Genomic DNA, 19085 nt, shown 5'->3' on the forward strand with positions numbered 1-19085 from the left:
TCCTAATAAATGTTTTCTCCATTTACCTAAATATCATGTGTGACTAATACACCAGTTAATCAGCACGGATCTCTAGTGAGCATTTGCTACATGCTGAGCTCTCTTCTAGGTATGATATGTGTGACTCCAACCAGTCCATGAGGTCAGTACTATTATGATCTCCACTTCGCAGATAAGAACATGGAGACATGGAGGCTGCATAAGTTGCCAGGAGCACACAGCTAATTACAAAAGAAGCCAGGTTTTGAAGTCTAGTAATCTAACTCTGGACTCTGTCCTCAGTCTCTATGGCTGTGACTACCTCCTAATTATACACCCTGGTTATTTTTAGTCCCTAGTTAAAGAGAAGAAATGACCACAGATCTGGAGGAATCCAGGCAGACACAGGTTCAAATCCCAGCCCCTGTGTGAGTTGATTCCTCTTGCTAATCCCTAGGGTCCCCATTGGTGTAGGGGTATAATAAAATCTAAATAATTCATAAATATCTATCTCAAGGTCATGTATCCTGGATCTGCTGAGACAGCTTCCCACCATGTGCAACCTATGGCAAACATAGCAGGTTAAATTGTGTTGCCTTGCAAAAACATGTTCTATCCCTAACCCAATACTTGGGAATGTGATCTTATTTGGAAATAGGGTCTTTGCTGATGTAATCAAATAAAGATGAGGGCATACTGAATTAAGGTGGGCCCTTAATCCAATGACTGTTGTCTTTATAAGAGAAAGGAGAGGGAGATTTGGGACACAGACAAACTCAGAAGAAAAAAAGCCATGTGAAGCGGGAGGAAGAGACTGGAGGAATGGGTTAAAGCCCAAGAATCACATGTACTACCTGAAGCTAGGAAGAGGCAAGGAAGGACTCTTGTCTAGAGCCTTTGGAGGGAACATGGGCAGGCAACAATTTGATTCTAGACTTCTAGCTTCCAGAGCTGTGAGAGGATAAATTTCTGTTGCTCTAAGTTTACCCATTTTGTGGCAATTTGTTATGGCTGCTGTAGAAAGCTAATAGCAAATGAGGGCTTGGTGAATGTACTTAGTGAATGTCCTGTTTTCGGACTGATGAAGCCAAGTCAGGGAGCTGAGACACATTCTTGTGTCGTAAGGGATGCCCTGCCCATAGGTAGAGAGAAGGCCACATTCACCATATGGAGGACCATTTTTCCCTATTTTTGAAGTAACAAAAATGGAACGTCCACACTCTCAGAAGAATTGGGAAGAAGCTGATAGCTCTACTAGCTTCTCTCCATGGAAGGAGGTGAATTACCCAGCTGGGTTATGGTGTGTGCAGCAGCCGTTTTCCCATGTTTCTTGATTGGGAGAGTTCTGTATTAAATGCCAGTGTTCAGATAAGGTCTTTCTCTCTCTAGCTTTCAGTGCCCTGCGGCTGGCTGGGAGAGTGTCTGCTTGGTCCCTGTGCTGTTTCCAAGGACACACTTGGTGAGAAGTGTTGTCCCCAGATCCAATATTGCTTTACCCAGAAAATGTAACCTGTGTTTTATTTTATTTTTATTTTTACTTTAAATTCCTGGATATATGCGCAGAACATGCAGGTTTGTTACATAGGTATACATGTGCCATGGTGGACTGCTGAACTTATCAACCCATCATCTGGGTTTTAAGCCCTGCATGCATTAGGTGTTTCTCCTAATGCTCTCTCTCCCCTTGCCCCCCCATCCACCGATAAGCCCTGTTGTGTGATGTTCCCCTCCCTGTGCCCATGTGTTCTCATTGTTCAACTCCCACTTACAAGTGAGAATATGTGGTGTCTTATAACCTGTATTTTAATCCTTTTTGGACTTCTAGGTCTATTTCTCAATTGGTTCATAATTCAGAGGGGAGGGGATATTATACATAACCCCCAACACCCCATTATCCCAAGAGGAAAATTGAGACTAAGCCTTCAGAACATATCTGGGATCCCTCTGAGGTTACATAAAATTGATCCAAATCTCACCTCTGCATCTCAGCTACTCTGCAGCCGGGGCTAATGTTGCTGGGTCTGGATGGCAGGAGAAAATACTAATAGCTACAGGTTGTGTTCAAGCCTTTGTTTTGCTCTGGTTAACAATTTCCTCATCAGTAAAATTAGGGGATTGGATTGATTGAGCTCTAAATTCATGTTTACCTTTAGTAGTCATTGATTCTGGATCACGGAAGCTGTTTGATTGCCAACATGATTCATGACTGTGAGATAAATTTCATGTGGCTGATGTCACAGGCAGAAGGCAAAGTGTGAATTGTAATGTTTGACCCGATGTTCTTTTACACCACAGATAATCCTGTCTCTGCCTTTTCTTGCCTCTATAGCCTCCTCCTGTGACAGGGACTTCAGCTATGTGAGCCAAGAAAGGGTAGGAGAAAACGAAACAAGCAAAAGGGACACCTGCAGTGACTGAGGAGGTAACTGTTCCTGATGGCTGGAAGAAGGAGCATAGTGATAGGGACCACGAACTACAGAGCTAGACCAGCTGGATCCAAGCCTTGCTCTGGATACCTTCTAGCTGTGTGACCTTCTGCAAGTCACTTATCTATCTGACCTCAGTTTCTTATCTATAAAATGGGGATTAAAAATAGTATCTGTCACTTAGAGTGGCTGTGAAGATGAGCTGTGCTTAGAACTATACTAGGGAAGCAGTCAGCATTCTTTGTAAGTTATTGTTGAATTCTTTGATCCAAAGCATGACTACTAAATTTGACCACTCTGTAATGGGAAAGACATAATCACCACATAGGCAATAAAGATGGTACCTGGGACAGATTTTTCTCCCTTTCAAAATATGGATACAGAGAAGAAGACTCCCAAAAGCTGCTGTTCAGATTGAATTGGTAGAAAATACAGAGTGAACCATTGGGCTTAGACAAGCAATTGTTGTCAACACAGTTATCTATTTTTAGAATTTTTAAAATGCCAGTTTCTATCAAAAAGATGTCCATAATTATCAGCACTGTTGCATGTCTACTGAATAGTTATTATTGATGTTCAAAATGATTATCCTAACACAAAATGCCAGGCTTAATATGGTTAGCTGTTCATGTTCTTTAATGCAATACTATTATTAGGAATTTGAAAACTTACAGGTAGAATTTATGCCTGTAATAAACAATTATCATTTTTTGTCTGCTTGATGTTTCATTCCTCATTCTTTGGGGAAAAAAAAAGGACCCTATTCTTTTCAGCAACTGCATCTCCCACTTCACCCATGTGACTTTAATGGGGGCTGCTAAGCATAGTATCTCACACCAGCACCCACCCACTCTAACAGGGGAAAATCTGGTCCAGAGCTTAGACAGTAACAGATTTTACGCTTTAAGGGGTAGAGATTGTCCAGGATGTGAATATGTGACCCAAACTGGGTCAATCTGAATGCTTCTCTGGGATTTAAAAAACTGGTGTTGGGTGAAGGATAGATGGACAGAAGACAGGGAAAATACATGTGATTTTGGAGCTGTTCGCATCCACAGCTCACTGATATGGAGAAAGTCAGCTGAGAGAGTAAAATTATCACAAAAAGAGAAGCAGAGAGAAGAGACAAAGAAAATCCTGGGGTCCTATTCCTTGTTTCTTTAGGGTTTTCACCCTCTCTGATAGCTGGCTATGTGAACCAGTACACCTCCCTCAGTTTAATTTGGGTGGAACACTATGACACTTGTAGAATAATGAGTCCATCCATCCATCCATTCATCCATCCACTGCCTCACTAAATTAACATCTACCGGAAATCAACCATGTGTCAGGCTGTGTTCCATGCACTGTTTCAGGTGTAAGAGATAATGCAGTGAATAAAACAGACAGAGATTAGCCCCTTGGAGGCAACTGACTTAATATATGTAATAGGTAATCATCATAAGATCATGGGGATAGAGACAAGGGCATGGGCAGAGGTCAGGGAAAATCTCTCTTGGGAGGTGACATTAGGCAGGCTTCCAAAGGAAGTGAATATATAAGATGTGAGATAAGACCTCCTGGCTGAGGGAAGACAAGGGCTGAGATCATGCATCCATTGTATTAGCTGAGCTCATTCTGCACGCATGGATAACAAGGAGGGCATGACAGCCACGTGTGCTGCAGGCAGAGTCAGGCTGATGCAACGGAAGGCTCATGGACTGCTCATGCATTTGCAAGGCCCATGTTCTGTGTCTGACTTAGGTGTAAGTTACGTGAATGCTTGAGATCAATTTCCTCATAAATAAAATAGAGGTATGTCTCATCCTTTAATTAGGTTATTTATGTATAGTCACTCAGCAAATACTTGTGGGGTACATCTTACACTTCAGGCACAGTATTAGCCTTGGGGAGCTCATGGTCTAGAGAAGAGGAGACAATTTAACAGGTATATATATATATATATAATTTTATTATTTTTGTATAGATATATAATAAATCAGTTTACTGAAAAGAACTCAAGTCTGTAGTTGGTTATAAAGCTATCACTTTATGAGGGCTGTCTTGACTGTTTTGATTTATAAGGATCTGTTTGAAAAGTAAAAGCTCAGTTGAATTCTTAGAATGAGTAGGAGGTTGGCTTGGATAATTTTATGCTTCCTTCTCAGGATCTCTGATTCTAAGCTTAATCAAAAAGAAGAGAGCCAACTTCTACTGTGGGCTTACTAGGTGCTGAGCGTTATAAAGTACACATGCTTTATTAGGGGAGTACTGAGTCCTACCTCAGGGCATCATGAGTTGGGCATCTAAACTAGGTGAGAAGGGATGGGAGGGTGTCAACTGCCTTCACTTTCATGAGACTCAAATAAGATGATATATGCAAAATGCTTGGCATAAAATTATCAAAGCCAGCCTCCCAGTCATTGTAAGAATTTAGCTGGTCACAAATGGTCTGTGTAATGGTCTGGTCTCAAAATAAGATTAGCACAAAAAAATTTTTTTTAAGTTACAATTAAGTTGTCCATAGTTAAAAGGAAATTTTAATAGTCTTTCTAGAAATTTGACTTTGATATTAAAATACACTAATACAAGACTAAAAATTGGTTAGAACAAGATTTTATTAAAAATATTAATTTACTTTTAATGCAAGATATATATTTTTCTAAATTTTACTTTGAGTTCTGAGATACACGTGCTGAACATGCAGGTTTGTTGCATAGGTATACATGTGCCATGGTGGTTTGCTGTACCTATCAATTAATTTTTAAATTCTATAACCTGTTTTAATTTTAATTTAAAAATTCTTCAGATTGATCTCACAGAAGTTTAGCTTATACTGTACCCTGCTGTTTTAGCTCTTTCTCCCTTTTGAGAAGTCCTGGGATGGTAACTCTTTCCTTCAATTTTAGTTGGCTCTTGTAACTTTTTAAAATTAGTAGTCTAAAGTAAGGGAGAGAATATTTGAAAATAGGCAAATAAAAAATCTTATAGAAAAAATAAAAAGAATTCAGCTGGGCTTATTTTCCACAAACAAGTCCACATAAATCAAAACACTCAAGATAGCCCTTATAAAGCTATAGCTTTATAACTAAATATGGACTTGAGCTCTTTCCAATAACCTAAATGGAAAGTCATTTTTCTTATCCTCAGTATAGCATCAGCATGTTAAATTACAGAGAATAGAATTCTTTCCTCAGGCTGACAAATAAACAAGTATATGGGCTACCTATGCTAGAAGGAGGCAACAAGATGAACTCCAAATCTGACTCTGTTTAGAAATATGAATAAAGGAACTGGGCACAGTGGCTCATGCCTGTAATCTCAGCACTATGGGAAGCCGAGACGGGCGGATCACCTGAGGTCAGGAATTCGGGAGCCTGGCTAACCTGGCAAAACCCTGTCTCTACTAAAAAAAAAAAAAAAATACAAAAATTAGCAGGGTGTGGTGGTATAAGCCTGTAATCCCTGCTACTTGGGAGGCTGAGGCAGGAAAATCGCTTGAACCCAGGAGGCAGAGGTTTCAGTGAGCTGAGATAGCTCCACTGCACTCCAGCCTGGGTGACAGAGCAAGACTCCATCTGAAAAACAGACAAACGAAAACAAAAACAAAAGAAGAAAAAAAGAAATATGAATAAGAAAACTAAGTCTTCCTAGGAAGACCGGAACACCGGGTAGCTGTGAGCCTGTTGAAGAAGCTATTGTAAGGTGGAAAATGCATACCAGCAAGTGTGACTAATGCACACAAACGTTCCTGACATTCCGCAGTCACCTGGTTCCCTGCCTCCTGGGTAAAGGAATTTATTCCTCTGTTGGCAATTCTTGTATCCCTTCTCCAGATTCATTTCCACCTCCAGACTGTGCAGCTATAATCACACCTGGCATCTCACCTGCTAACACATCAGCCAAGCCTGACTTTGTCCCAACCCTGGGTGAAGGAGACTGAGCGACTTACATAATGACCTGCTCTTCTTCTCTGAGGAGGGTGAGCCAGCAAACACCCAACAACTCTGACCCTGAGAAATCACGAAATAGATTTTCCCTCTGTGCTCTTGGCAGAGTGGAGGATTCTTGGAAGGGACGTGAGCAAGCTGATGACCGGATATCAGAAGTCCCCCTTCTAGAGAGGCGTCCCCAGGAAAGCCTCAAAATGCATCTATCTGGGCCCCAATTACACTGGAAGTGCTGAATCCAGGGCACAGTAATATTTGCATGCACATTTCAGTGAATTTTATTCATGTCTGAATAGAAAAGGCTCTAAAGGTAGATTTAATAATTCACTTGCAGTGTCAAAATCTGCATGATTTAAAACCCTGTTGGTCATAAAAGAAGGAAAGGAAAGGGCACTAGGAGCAGATAAGCTTATAGATAACTTATAGATAACTTATAAATAAACTTATAGATAAACTTATAGATAACTCTTGAGAGAACTCAAGACTCCCAATGGGGTATTCTTAAGACCTGGATCATCTACTCCTAGTGCGTATGGGCTGTGTGATGCAGGATGAGCCTGTCCTCTCCAGGGATGTCGGTCTCTATAGAAATATCTGCAGAGATCTCTGTGGTGTCCTTTCACTCTGCCTCTGGGAGCCATGAGCTTCTGCAGATTCTCCAGTGAATGTCCTGACACCATCACTGTCATTCACCTAACCCTCATTTCCAATCTCCCCAACGGCCCTTACAGTCTAAAGTGGGTCCAAGCAAAAACCACATGGTCCATTTGAAAACACACCCAAACGAAACGGAACCAATGCTGTCAGTAATTGTCTCTTCCAAACAGGATTTTATGTGAATAGGGCTTCATGGAAACACTTGCGGGTATTTGACTTGGCCTCCCAATGGCCATTGTTCTCAAGTGGTTCCCCTATAAGGTAGTTCAGGGTCCTCTCACCTCCTTTGCCCAAATTCTGTCAGCACTAGAAGGACAGCATTTGAACTTAGTGTCCAGGAGATTGAATGTGAGGCCTCACAAGTGGTTTGTCAATAATAATAGTTTAAAAATGGTTTATACAGGTCATACAGATATATAGATAGATGTGGTTTACTGGGAAACCACATGAGGATCATGAAATTACAGGCATGAGGATCATAAATTACAGTCTTGATTCACTTACAATCTGTGAGCCCAAGAAACAGACGAAGTGATATATCACAAAAATAACACGGTCTTAATATTCGGACCTGACTTTCAATTTTGGTCTTTCCACTCAATCTCAACCCAACCTCTCTGAGCCACAGCTCATCCATAAAGGATGATATTAGGGCCTATCTTACATTGTGGTTGTGAAGACCAAGTGAAATAACATATGCAGAAGTCCTGACATAGAACGCAGCCCAGAAGAGACCCTCAATAACTTTCTCATGCCATGATTCCTATTAAGCTGCCCTAGGATCAACCAGAAAGAAACCAGGCAGAGGACTATGGTGGTCAGCAACGATGTGAGCCTCAAAGACTCTATCTTGGGACCAGCATGACCACAAATGGGGCCCTATACCATAGGAAACAGGATGCTCCGTCCTGACACAGAAATGGGAACAAGGGAATTCATAATCAGAAACTTACCTGGATGCTGCCTCCAGCTGTTCTTTCCTAGAAGAAGAGGGGAAAAAAGCATAAATTATATGAAACAGCTGTATTCTTCCCCCAAAGATTGTTGCAAAGCTTTCGTCTGAAGATGATGGAGCAGAGTAGAGATCTAGGACAGGATGGTCGGTGTGGAGGGAACTGACAAAGGAGGTGGGTTTCCCCAGCCAGATTCCCACCCATGTAGCTCCCATTGGCTCTAAGGCTCTCAGAGTTCTTTTCAGCCACTCATTCATTCATTTATTCATCCAGAAAATGGTTGCTGAGCAGTTATTCTCTCCCAGCTCTCACGCTGAGCTCGGGAAATTTGTTTGGTGATGGGGACAGATCAGGAAACAAGAAATGTCATAATGTAGCAGTCACACACACCCATAAGTTTGTTGACACCATTGTCATCATAGTCAACACTGTCTTAACTCAATTAATCCTCATAGCAACCCTATGAAGTACTATCATCTTCCCATTTTCCTGAGGAGAAAATTGAGGCACAGAGGGATTAAATGAATTTCACACTTCATTGTTAAATGAACTGTGATAGGGCTCATAGGAGGCAGCAAAGTCAGGACCCAAACCCAGGTATTCCAGCTCTGGAGCCCTCATCCCTAACTGGGAGGTGCACCAGCCATGCTTTGCACATATTCATGATTCCAACTCTTTCTTAGGCTCTCCGTCTGCCTGGAACTCCCTTCTTTTTTTCCCTGCCTGGAACAGTACTACTCATCCTTTATGTTCCCCAGGGGCCCTCCTATTCAATTGCCCAAAGTCTAGACTGAGCAAATCCCCTCATAAGTGAAATGGTACTCTGCCATTATCACTTGGATCACACCATCCTAGAAAGAACAACTGGCCTAACATGGGGATCCACAGGTGCGAGGGATGGAGACAGAACAAGAGAATCATGACAGAGAAGTAAAAGGGCCACTTGGAGAGTTAAGAATTTCTGCTTTGAGAGTCAGCTCAGCATCTAGTCACAGTGTGGCCTTGGGCTGGCCATACATTCTCTGGGCCCATTTCCCCCCAAGCACAATAAACTTGTGAGTTAGTTGATCACAAAACAGGTGGACAGAGAAAGTTGTGACTTTCTAGAATGTTCTGGATCTCTGAGGCCATGAGAAGAAGGGAAGGTAGTAAGGAGAAGAAAAGGGCAAGGGGACAGCTGAAGGGCATATTGGAAGAGAAGGCGTGGTAGGGAGAAAGTTTAAAGGATTAGCATTGCCCATTCCTCTTTCATTCTCCACGATGAGTATTTCATGCTTCCTCCCCTACCCTCAGACTTCTCTCACTTCCCCACCTTCCTCCCAGCTGATGACCTTGACTCCCCTCTCACTGAGGTCTGCCCATGGTCTTGCCACCCACTCCACCCACTGGACTTCTGTTTGTGCCAATGGATGCAGGGTCCATGCTCTTAATGAACGCCCATACTCCACAGACCATCCATCTCTGCTTCTCTCTCTTCTAGTCTTTCCCCTCTCCTCATATGCATATTTATCCTTCCCTATTAGACCCTTTCCATCAAAGAAAAAAATCCTTGGCCTCACATCCACTCCAGCTGTCACCTACACTCACTGTCCCTACTTGCTTATTTCCTCATCGTCCTTTAGTTCATGTCCTCTGGCTTCTATGTGCAATGCTCCACTGAGATTGCTCCAGCCAAAGCCCCAGCAAACTCCATGTCACAGCATCCCATGAGCACATCCCTATCTTAACTTCATTACCCTTATGATAGGATAGGACTGGTGCAGTTGACCTGTCTTTTCACTGTTAGATCCTCAATACCAAACACAGGGCTTAGCACATAAGGGATACTCAATAAATATTTCCTATATGAATAGAATAAATGAATAAAAGGGTTTAACTATATTCCAGAGTGTTCTAAATCATGGTTGTTAACAGTGGTTTCTCAGGACAGTAATTCGGGAGCTGCCTTCCCCCTTCAGCATCAACATTCCCTTGTAGCCCGGACTCATTCAGTACAGACTGAACACTTGCTATGGGCTAGGGACTAAGACAACTACTTTCACACATTTTATTCAACTTCGCCATCCAAACAACAATCTTCAAGATGGGTCTTATTAGCCAAATACCTTTTCTCATCTTCCTTTATCCAGTTTTCTCCCTAAATAATGTTTTCTTCCTAGAGATACAATGCAAAATAAAAACACAGGTTTTGGCACAAGACCTGGGTTCCAAACTTTGTTCCATCATTTATCAGCTTAGTGATGTTAAGCAAGCTAATTAATCTCATTGACTCTTTTATTCTTCACCTATAAAAATGGGGTTATGAAAAATGGCGTTACCCCTTCTACTTACCTTCCAGGACATCCTAAAGCTTAAATAAGATAGTATGTATGAAAGCAGATCCAATGTTATTTGGCCATAGGAAATGACTAGTGCATACAGTCCCCTTTCTGCCCATTTCTAAGCACTCCAATAATCTTGACCCTGGTCATAAAAAGAACAAGTCCTGGTTACACAATGAACTAACTGTTCTTGGTCAAGTATTTTCTACTCCATGGGCGACGTCTTCTCAACTCCGTTTCAGTTCTAATATCTAACAATTCCAGAGCTGGGCTGTCCAGTCTAGTAGTCATTAGTCCCAGAAGGTTATTTATATTAAAATTTAAAAATCTGTTTCTCAATTGCACTGGTAACAGTCAAATTCTCACTAGCCATGCATGGCTAGTGGCTACCATATTGAACAGTGGAGCCATAGAAAATGAAAAGTCAGACATAATTCCACTCTCCCTTCAGGGAATAAAACAGTGCACATGCTCTGTTGATAAAAAGTAATGTCCGATTTTTAACGGCTTCCCTCACCTCTCCTTGTATATAAGAATGTATAATCTGCCATCATTCCTACCCCAGCATCTTCCTGTACCCCCTCAGACTCTTACAATCAACTTGTACTAAGTCCATTCAGCCTCCACTGGCCAGCAGACAGAAGACCTGGGTTTTCCCTCAGTTATGTCCAACATGATACGTGGCCTGAACTTCCTCTGGGGGTTCCTGAACTTCTGGAGGCTCTCAGGTTCTTCCCATAGAAAATTGTATTTAGACTTGGCACGCTTTGAAGTTCTTTGCAATTCCAAAACAATGAGTTTGTAATTATAATTTGTAATAAAATAAAAATAAGAACAGACCACCATCATCCATCACTACTAGCCCCAAACACATAGATACTTGCAAATTAACAAAGAACTACAATAAGCTGCAAATTGTGATATGGCATCATGTTGCAGATGGGCTACACAACTTCATCCTTCAGAACCTTTGGCAGGAATCTAAAATGGTGCAGCTACTGTGGAAACAGTCTGGCAGTTCCTCAGAAAGTTAAACATAGACTTACCAATCCTACTCCTAGGCATATACCCAAGAGAGTTGAAAACATATGTCCACATAACGTGTATGTGAAATGTTCATAGTAGCATTATTCACAAAAGCCAAAAAGTGGAAACAACCCAAATTTCCAACACCTGATGAATCAATTAAACACAATGTGGGATATAAAATCAAATATTACTTGGCTATAAAAAGGAATAAGGTTCTGATATGCACTACAACGTGAATGAAACGTGAAAACATTAAGCAAAGTGAAAGAAACCATGCATAAAAGAAAGACAAGATATTATATGATTTCTTTATACCATGAAATGTTTAGAATAGGTGAAATAAAGACAGAAAGTAGATTAGTGGTTGTGGGGCCTGGGGAGAAGACAGAACCAGGAGTATTTGCTCATGGGGACAATTTCTTCCTGGGACAGTGCAATTGTTCTGGAATTAGACAGTGGTAATTGATACCCCACTTTGTGAATATACTCAAAACCACTGAACTGTTCACTTTAAAAGGGTACCATTTATGATATGTAAATTCCTCTTATGGGTTGTGAAATGTATCTCAAGAAAGTTGTTAAAGCAAGCATAAACAAAAGACAAGAAAACCTTTAGGAGGCAGGTGAGAAAACACCAGTAACTTGTCAAATACTTCTTTGCCATTAACACGGGAGGTTGGTTGGAATTTAGGGGCATTATTTTCCCAAGGGACTGCCTTGCTTCAGAATGGTTGCTAAATAAATTTCTCTAGGGACACTATACTTTAGCCCTTGAACAAAAGAAAGAAAGAAATGTACTCTCTTAGTTTAAAAACCATTCTCATATCACAGCAACTGTCTGCAGCACAATGTATTCCTCCAAGTCTGACAGCTAGGACAATGCCTTATTTATAATACATCAACCCAAAAGAATGGGCCCATTGCCAACACCTTGGGATGCATACCAAATGGAAATTGTCTTGGTCCTGCATCCAAAGTGTTCTTGTTTGAGTTCAAGGTCATTGTGTTTTCTTAAGGAGAAGTCATCTGCCCATTCTAAGAAGATCTGCCTCATGCTATCCAAAATCCTCAATTATAACAAGGATAGCATTTTAGAATCAAATGGAAACATGTAAGTCATGTTCTGAGCAAGTGAGTCTAGTTAAAAGTAAGTACATCCAAACTTTGCCATTCATTTATTGAAGACTTGCCTCCTCTGACTCTCTAACTCTCCCACAAGTCATGGGTCTGTTTTGCCTGATCTCTTTCAGGTCCTCCTTCTACGTTCCTTTCTAACTGCTTTTGCCTTGGTCTAGGCCCTCATTTCCTCTTACTCTGAATCCTGCAATATTTGCTAGCTGATCTCCTTGCTTTGGCTTCAGTCCATAGATCCAACCTCCACAGTCTTTGCTATTATCTTCCTGAAGCATGGATCTACTTATGTCATTCTCTGGCTTATTTGGCTTCTCATTGCCTTCAGGGTCAGTTAGATTGCTTTGCAAGTCACCTGTGACCATGACCCTCCATGGTTGTCCCAGTGATTGATACATACAAGGAGATAAAAAATACTAGTGAACTGAGTGCGCTGAATGGAAAAGGGCACTTGCCACTGGAACCTTTTGAGGAGTGAAAGCAAGATAGGAGATGTGTGGGGGTGGAGGGCAGAGGCCCGATCTTTCAGGGTCCTGGAAGTCATGGTCAGGTTTTGGGGTTTCTTTTCTTTGTCATGGTCACTCACTGGAAGGTTTTATGCAGGAAAATGAGTTGCAATTCTCTTCTATTTTCATAATCTAGAGATGGGAGTAGAAAGAGAAATTGAGGCTAATGAGTGTGTGTGTGCGCGTGCGCGTGTGTGCGTGTGCATGTGTGTGTTTGTGTGTGTTTGCAGAGGAGCTGTGGTTGGGCACAGGGGGAGACCCCCTATGTAGTAGTATTGGGTCGTATGAGGGTTCACTGAACCAGAAGACACAATGACAGAAACTTGCTTTGAAGCAGGTTCTAGCCCCAGCTATGAGGCTAGCAGTCCATCTACTTTTCTTTCCAAGTCAAGGGTTCTAGGAGTCCAGCACACTACCAATAAACTTAACAATCTGAGTTCAGGCCCCCAGTGTCAAAACCAAAACAAAGCAGTTTGTTCTAGAAGCCCAAGTAGTGAAAAGACCATGGGCTTTGAAGGCCTCCAGATGTGGCTGACATTGGTCATCATGTCCAAAGTGTCAGAGCCGGACTCTGCTGGCTTCTCTGAGAGGAGCCTGGGAGTACAGACCATTCAGCCTAGCTCCAGGTGTGGACTCCTGGTCACTGGCTCAGTCCCACCCTAGGGGCTCCTGTTCAGGATGCATTTACCATCACTTCTCCATCAGAATTGCTGAAGATGGAGGCCGAATCTACCTTTGCACGAAACCCCCATTGAGTCTATTGCAACTTAAATTTTCTGACTTATCTCATAGGGTATCTGTGAGGATTAAATGAAATATGAACCGTAATGCCTGGAGCATACCAGACACCCAGGGCACATTAATTTCCCTCTCCCTTTTCCATGAGCATGGAAAAAGGTTCTTATTTTTCTCTGAGATCTTTAGTTCAATCTTCCACCTCTGAGAGCACAAAATCGCATCTCTGGGTGGCTAGAGGACTCTTCCTGCTGTCCTCTTCTGCATTTTCTTTCCTGGAATCCAGAGTAGTCTGTGGGTAAAGGCCATACCCAGGTTGGAGAAGCATCCAGGATTTCCAGGGTGGCTCATTGTGTGGGCTGCCCACTTCCTCAGCCCACTGATCCTGCCCACACATCGATCGGACCTTCTTTAGCAGCCACTCCATGCTGGCTAACTAGGAAGCCCTGGCTGCACAGAGGAATCACCTGGGGATCATCAAATATACTGATGCCAGGGCCCCAGCCCTGGGGATTCTGACTTAACTAACCTGAGGTGTGGCCTGGGCATTGCATTTTTTTTTTTTTGTTTGAGATAGAGTCTCACTCTGTTGCCCAGGCTGGAGTGCTGTGGCAGGATCTCAGGTCACAGCAACCTCTACCTCCTGGGTTCAAGCCATTCTCCTGCCTAAGCCTCCTGCATAGCTGGAATTACAGGCACACACCACCATGTCCAGCTAATTTTTGCATTTGTAGTAGAAATGGGGTTTCACCATGATGGCCATGCTGGTATTGAACTCCTGACCTCAGGTGATCCACCCACCTCGGCCTTCCAAAATGCTGAAATTGCAGGCATGAGCCCCAGTGCCCAGCCAGAGTTGTTTAAGCTCCCAGATAATTCTAATGTACAGCCCAAATGGGACACCTCTGCCCTGAAGAATGTTCTCCAGGGAACCATGAGGCCACAGACACAAATACAGACCACAGGAGAGATGGCTGGTCATGCCCTGAGCATTCGGATGAGTTGCCACTTGCCTGAAGAAAGGAAAAGAGACGACTGATTCATAAAACCTCCATGTCGCCACCAGGTCAATCCTGTTGGGGTTGGTAGCATAGTACCTCCAGGCAGCCTGAGGGGCAGAAAAGAGGGGCAGCAATGAGCAGGCACCACCTGAAATTTTCACACAGAATCCTGCACCATCAAAACAACATTTAAGCCCTTTACTCCTAAGAATTTGAATGTGCATTGAGCCAACATTCAGAAAAAATGAGACTCTTGGTCTTCTGAAGTGACTTCGGGAAGAAAAAACTTCCTTGACCATACAGGAGCTATAATTGGTGTGGTGGTGGGTGGGGGAATGGACAGATGAACTGGACTGGGGGGAGAGGAGAGGGTGCTAGGCATAAAATCCCTGAAAGAAGCAAGTACTAAAGGCCGTTGTGATGGCTCATGCCTGTAATCCCAGTGCTTTGGGAGACCGAGGTGGGAGGATCACTTGTGGCCAAGAGTTGATGACCAGCCTGGGCAACATAATGTACCTTCATCTCTACAGAAAATTTAAAAAAAAAAGAAAAAAGAAAAAATGTTGGGCATGGTGGCACGTGCCTGTAGTCCCAGCTACCTGGAAGGCTGAGGTGGGAGGATTAACTGAGCCCAGGAGATCGAGGCTGCAGTGAGCCGTGATTGCACCACTGCACTCCAGCCTGGGTTGTTGAGTGAGACCCTTGTCTCAAAAAAGGTAAAAAATTAAATAGAATAAAAGAGAAACAAGTACTACTCTTTCCAGAAGGTTCCCTGAGACTTCTCAGTCAAATAGACATGAGAACAGATAGTCTTTCGTACCATTTCTAGATGCAAGAGAGAGCCTAGGAGAGGAGGATTTGACACAAATATCCTAGAATCTCTAGGATGCTCCAATGTTTGGGGTGTGGGGAGTTAATGGGACTGACTCTTGGAAAGTGGGACTGGCCTAGAAACCACAATATGCAGGATGACATCACGCACCATCTTGAGTCAGGCACACAGACCCACAGAGACACTCGCTACAACTGGACAAGGCTCACGGGTGAGTGGCCGTGCCCTTGCATGCAGGCAGCTGTAGATAGGACACTCTGCTTTCCTATGCACTGTGCTCCCATCCTCCCAACAGCCCACTAAAACAAAGCAGGAAGTCTCTCTGAGGTATAAGAGGGAACACATCTGCCTCTCTCATCACCTCTAACTGCTCTCCAAAACCCCCAGCCCATGTGGGGCTAGTGATGGAGATGGAAGGCTGGCAGATGTGTGTCCAACAGCCTCTGGTCCATGGTTGTCTACTGGGCAGGACAAATGGGAAAAGTGGTTTAATATTTTGTACATGTAAGTCATCTCTTTCTCTCTTGGCAGATGTGAGACAAACCATTCTCCTTGTAGCTGATTGGCTAATCACTTGGACTTTAGGCTGATTCTTCCCTATGGGTCCCTAGGTCAAATCTGAGGGGAAGCAGCAGAAGAAAGCTTAGTACAGCCCCAGGTCCAAGCCAAATTCTCGTCTCCAACACACCATCAGTAAAAAAGCTGAGGCCAGGTGCCAAGACTCATGCCTGCAATCCTGGAACTCTGGGAGACCAAAGCAGGAGGATGGCTTGAGTGCAGGAATCTGAGACCAGCCTGGGCAACATACTGAGACCTCATCTCTATAAAAAATAAATTAAAAATTTAACCAAGTCTGGTGGTGCACATTGTGGTGCATGTGGCAGTGCATGAGCGTAGTCTCAACTACTCAGGAGGCTGAGATGGGAGGATTGCTTGAGCCTGGGAGATGGAGGCTACGGTGAGCTATGATCACACCACTATACTCCAGCCTGGACAACAGAGCCTCAAAAAAAACCGCGATGGACTCATCTCTGAGTTCTGTGTCTATTTCTTGTTTGGCTTAGATACTGAATGAGAGAGTGACAGGATTGTCACCTTCAGTACACAGAAGAACAGGTGAAATAGAAATGGAGCCCTCCACAGGTAAGCATGTGTACTAATACACACAAGCACAGGTACACATAAGACACACAGAAACACACAGAATCCTGGGTCCTGTCCCAGTTCATGAGTATGTCCCCTCCACATGTGCACACACGCACACACATACACACACACAAGTATGTGCACATGCATGGATTTTAATCCCATTCCAGTTCATTTCCAGGCAGACAGACCTGAATGAGCTCAGCAGCTGGCTTTCTCCTTTTCTCAAAGTGCTTCTGACGGTGTTGCTCCTGCACCTTGAGGGCCAGCCCGGACCCCAGGATGCCCTGGAGGGAGAGGCAGGCAGTCAGCCCTCAGCTAGATTCTTCTAGCATTCCCACCCCATTGCCAGAGTAATGGGGACTATAGGGCTCAATTGTACTCCAAGTCCCTGTGGTGACAACATTGTACAAAGAAAGGGGGAAAGGGCCCTTCCTTCTCTTGAAGAGCATAGGGAACTTGATTAAGTAAGCCTTGAAGTCAGGAAGACCTGGATTCCAATTCCGACTCTGACACTTTGCAGGTGTGAGACCCTGGACAGGCCCCTTAGCCCTGCTGCATCCTGGTGTCTTCTACAGAGAGGTGGGATAATAATGCCTAATGCATGATTTTGTTAAGAAAAGAGTGAGATAAGGTGTATAAACTGCATAACAAAAGGTATTGCATAAAATAGACGCCCAGTAATGTTAACTGAGTTTTAAAAATATTTTAACTGCTTGAACTGTTGTTTGATAGTTTTACTATAGCCAGAACTTCCCAGAATTGGGATCTGTTTTGACGTTCAGGTCAGACATGCCCGTGGATAAAGCGGATAGAAACACATGCTTTTCAAGTTGAAAAAGAACTTGAAGATCTTGTAACATTCCTATGTACCTGACTCATTGATGAGAAAACTGAGATTCAGGAAGGTCATTTGCTCAATGTCAAATAGCTTAGAAAAGAAAAACAGACAAGGTAGGGCTGCAAATAGAGAAAGAACATCACCAGTGAAAGAATGGACGATGAAGTGGGTGGCAGGGAGATTGCTACTTAAAAAGGTTTTTTTTCAAGCATCATGATTAACAGCCAGGTTTTAGAACCAGCGGACTTGGGATTCCTGGCTCTACAGCCCGATAGCCTTATGACTGTGGAAAATTTACTTACTCAATTAAGTCTCGGGTTTCACATTTCAAAAATGGAGATAAAAACAGCACCCGACCCATAACATTGCCATGAAGATTAAATGAAAGGATGTGGGTAAAGCATTTGGCAGGATTTAGGCACACAGTGACTTCAACAAATGCAATCTGTTTTCATTATTATTACATATCTGGACACTTGGCTTTGGGGAGGTTATTCTATCATAGGTCAAGGCTTATTCTTGAGGGAAATGTTTTTTTTACATAAGCCAGTAGATAACAGGACAAGAGAAGGGAGCTCACATATATGAAGGACGTGCTCTGTGCAAGGCACTGAGAATGCATGAATAAAAAACATAATCCCAGCACCCAAGGAGTTCACAGTCCTCTTGGGGAGGCAGATCTGGAAATGTGTAATCCTAGCACAGGGCCAGAAATGCCTTTACAGAATGATCCCCAGAGTTACGCCCAGAGCAACTAACTCAGCCTAAAGAAGGCAGCATTGAAAGAGGAGTTGATGTGTGAAGAAATCTTTGGCAAAGGAAAGCAGCAGGGGCCGTGGCAGAAAGGCAGGATCATCACGCTTAAGAGAATGGCTAGGGAGTTGATAGGGCATAAGCGGATAGAAGATGAGACTGGCAAGCTGAGCTGGAGCCAGGCTGTAAGGGGCCCTGAAAGTCACACTGGGAATGTCATATATCAAAGATACTTACCGCTGGAAGGGCAAAAAAGGAGACGCCAATTAAGGAAAAGGTGGCAGCAATCAGACGGCCCTCCCACGTTTTGGGTGTCTTATCTCCATAGCCAATGGTGGCCAGTGTGATCTGAAGAGAGAAGAGTTCAGACATGGAGTACCCCCTGGAGAGGAGTATCCAGGACATGTCAGCTGAGCTCTCCCTGTAAGCCTCCCTACCAGCTTGGGCAATGCTCCCATTTATAACAGTGTTCCCTTAGGAGAAAAGACACCAAGTACCTACTAACTCATGAGGAAGCCTTGAGACTTGTTTATAAGTTAAGGATTTCCTACCTTAGACAACCAGTCAACAAACATTGCAATAATTGCAAACATGTATGTACATGAGCATTCCTGTGTGTGTATATTTGCAAATTTGTAATCTTATGTATAGCCATGTGTGTGAATATGTGTGTACTTGTGAGTATATCTGTATGTATTGTGTGTGTGTGTACATATATATATGTGCATGTGTAATGTCTGTGCATGTGTCTGTTCTGGTGTGTTTAGTATATTTCTGTGTGTGTTTCCATGTTTATGTTATCAGTATATGTGTACTTAGGCATGTGAAAGGCAGGATTATCAGAGC

The 19085-nt window shown here is 43.0% G+C and overlaps 1 protein-coding gene across 2 annotated transcripts in view; it reads right to left on the bottom strand.

Annotated features, from left to right (window-relative positions):
• The window catches only part of KCNQ3 (potassium voltage-gated channel subfamily Q member 3), a 354914-nt gene that overhangs the window by 30412 nt on the left and 305417 nt on the right, over window positions 1-19085 (bottom strand). For both annotated transcript variants that reach the window (XM_021666885.2, XM_021666886.2), the window contains exons 6-9: window positions 18477-18587; window positions 16837-16932; window positions 14680-14774; window positions 7945-7971 (exon numbers count right to left, since the gene is read on the bottom strand). In XM_021666885.2, coding sequence (XP_021522560.2) covers window positions 7945-7971; window positions 14680-14774; window positions 16837-16932; window positions 18477-18587 — 329 coding nt within the window. The remainder of the gene's footprint in view (window positions 1-7944; window positions 7972-14679; window positions 14775-16836; window positions 16933-18476; window positions 18588-19085) is intronic.

This window comes from Aotus nancymaae, unplaced genomic scaffold (genome assembly GCF_030222135.1).
Source record: "Aotus nancymaae isolate 86718 unplaced genomic scaffold, 86718_ANA_hifiasm-v0.15.2.pri h1tg000036l, whole genome shotgun sequence".
NCBI lineage: Eukaryota > Metazoa > Chordata > Mammalia > Primates > Aotidae > Aotus > Aotus nancymaae.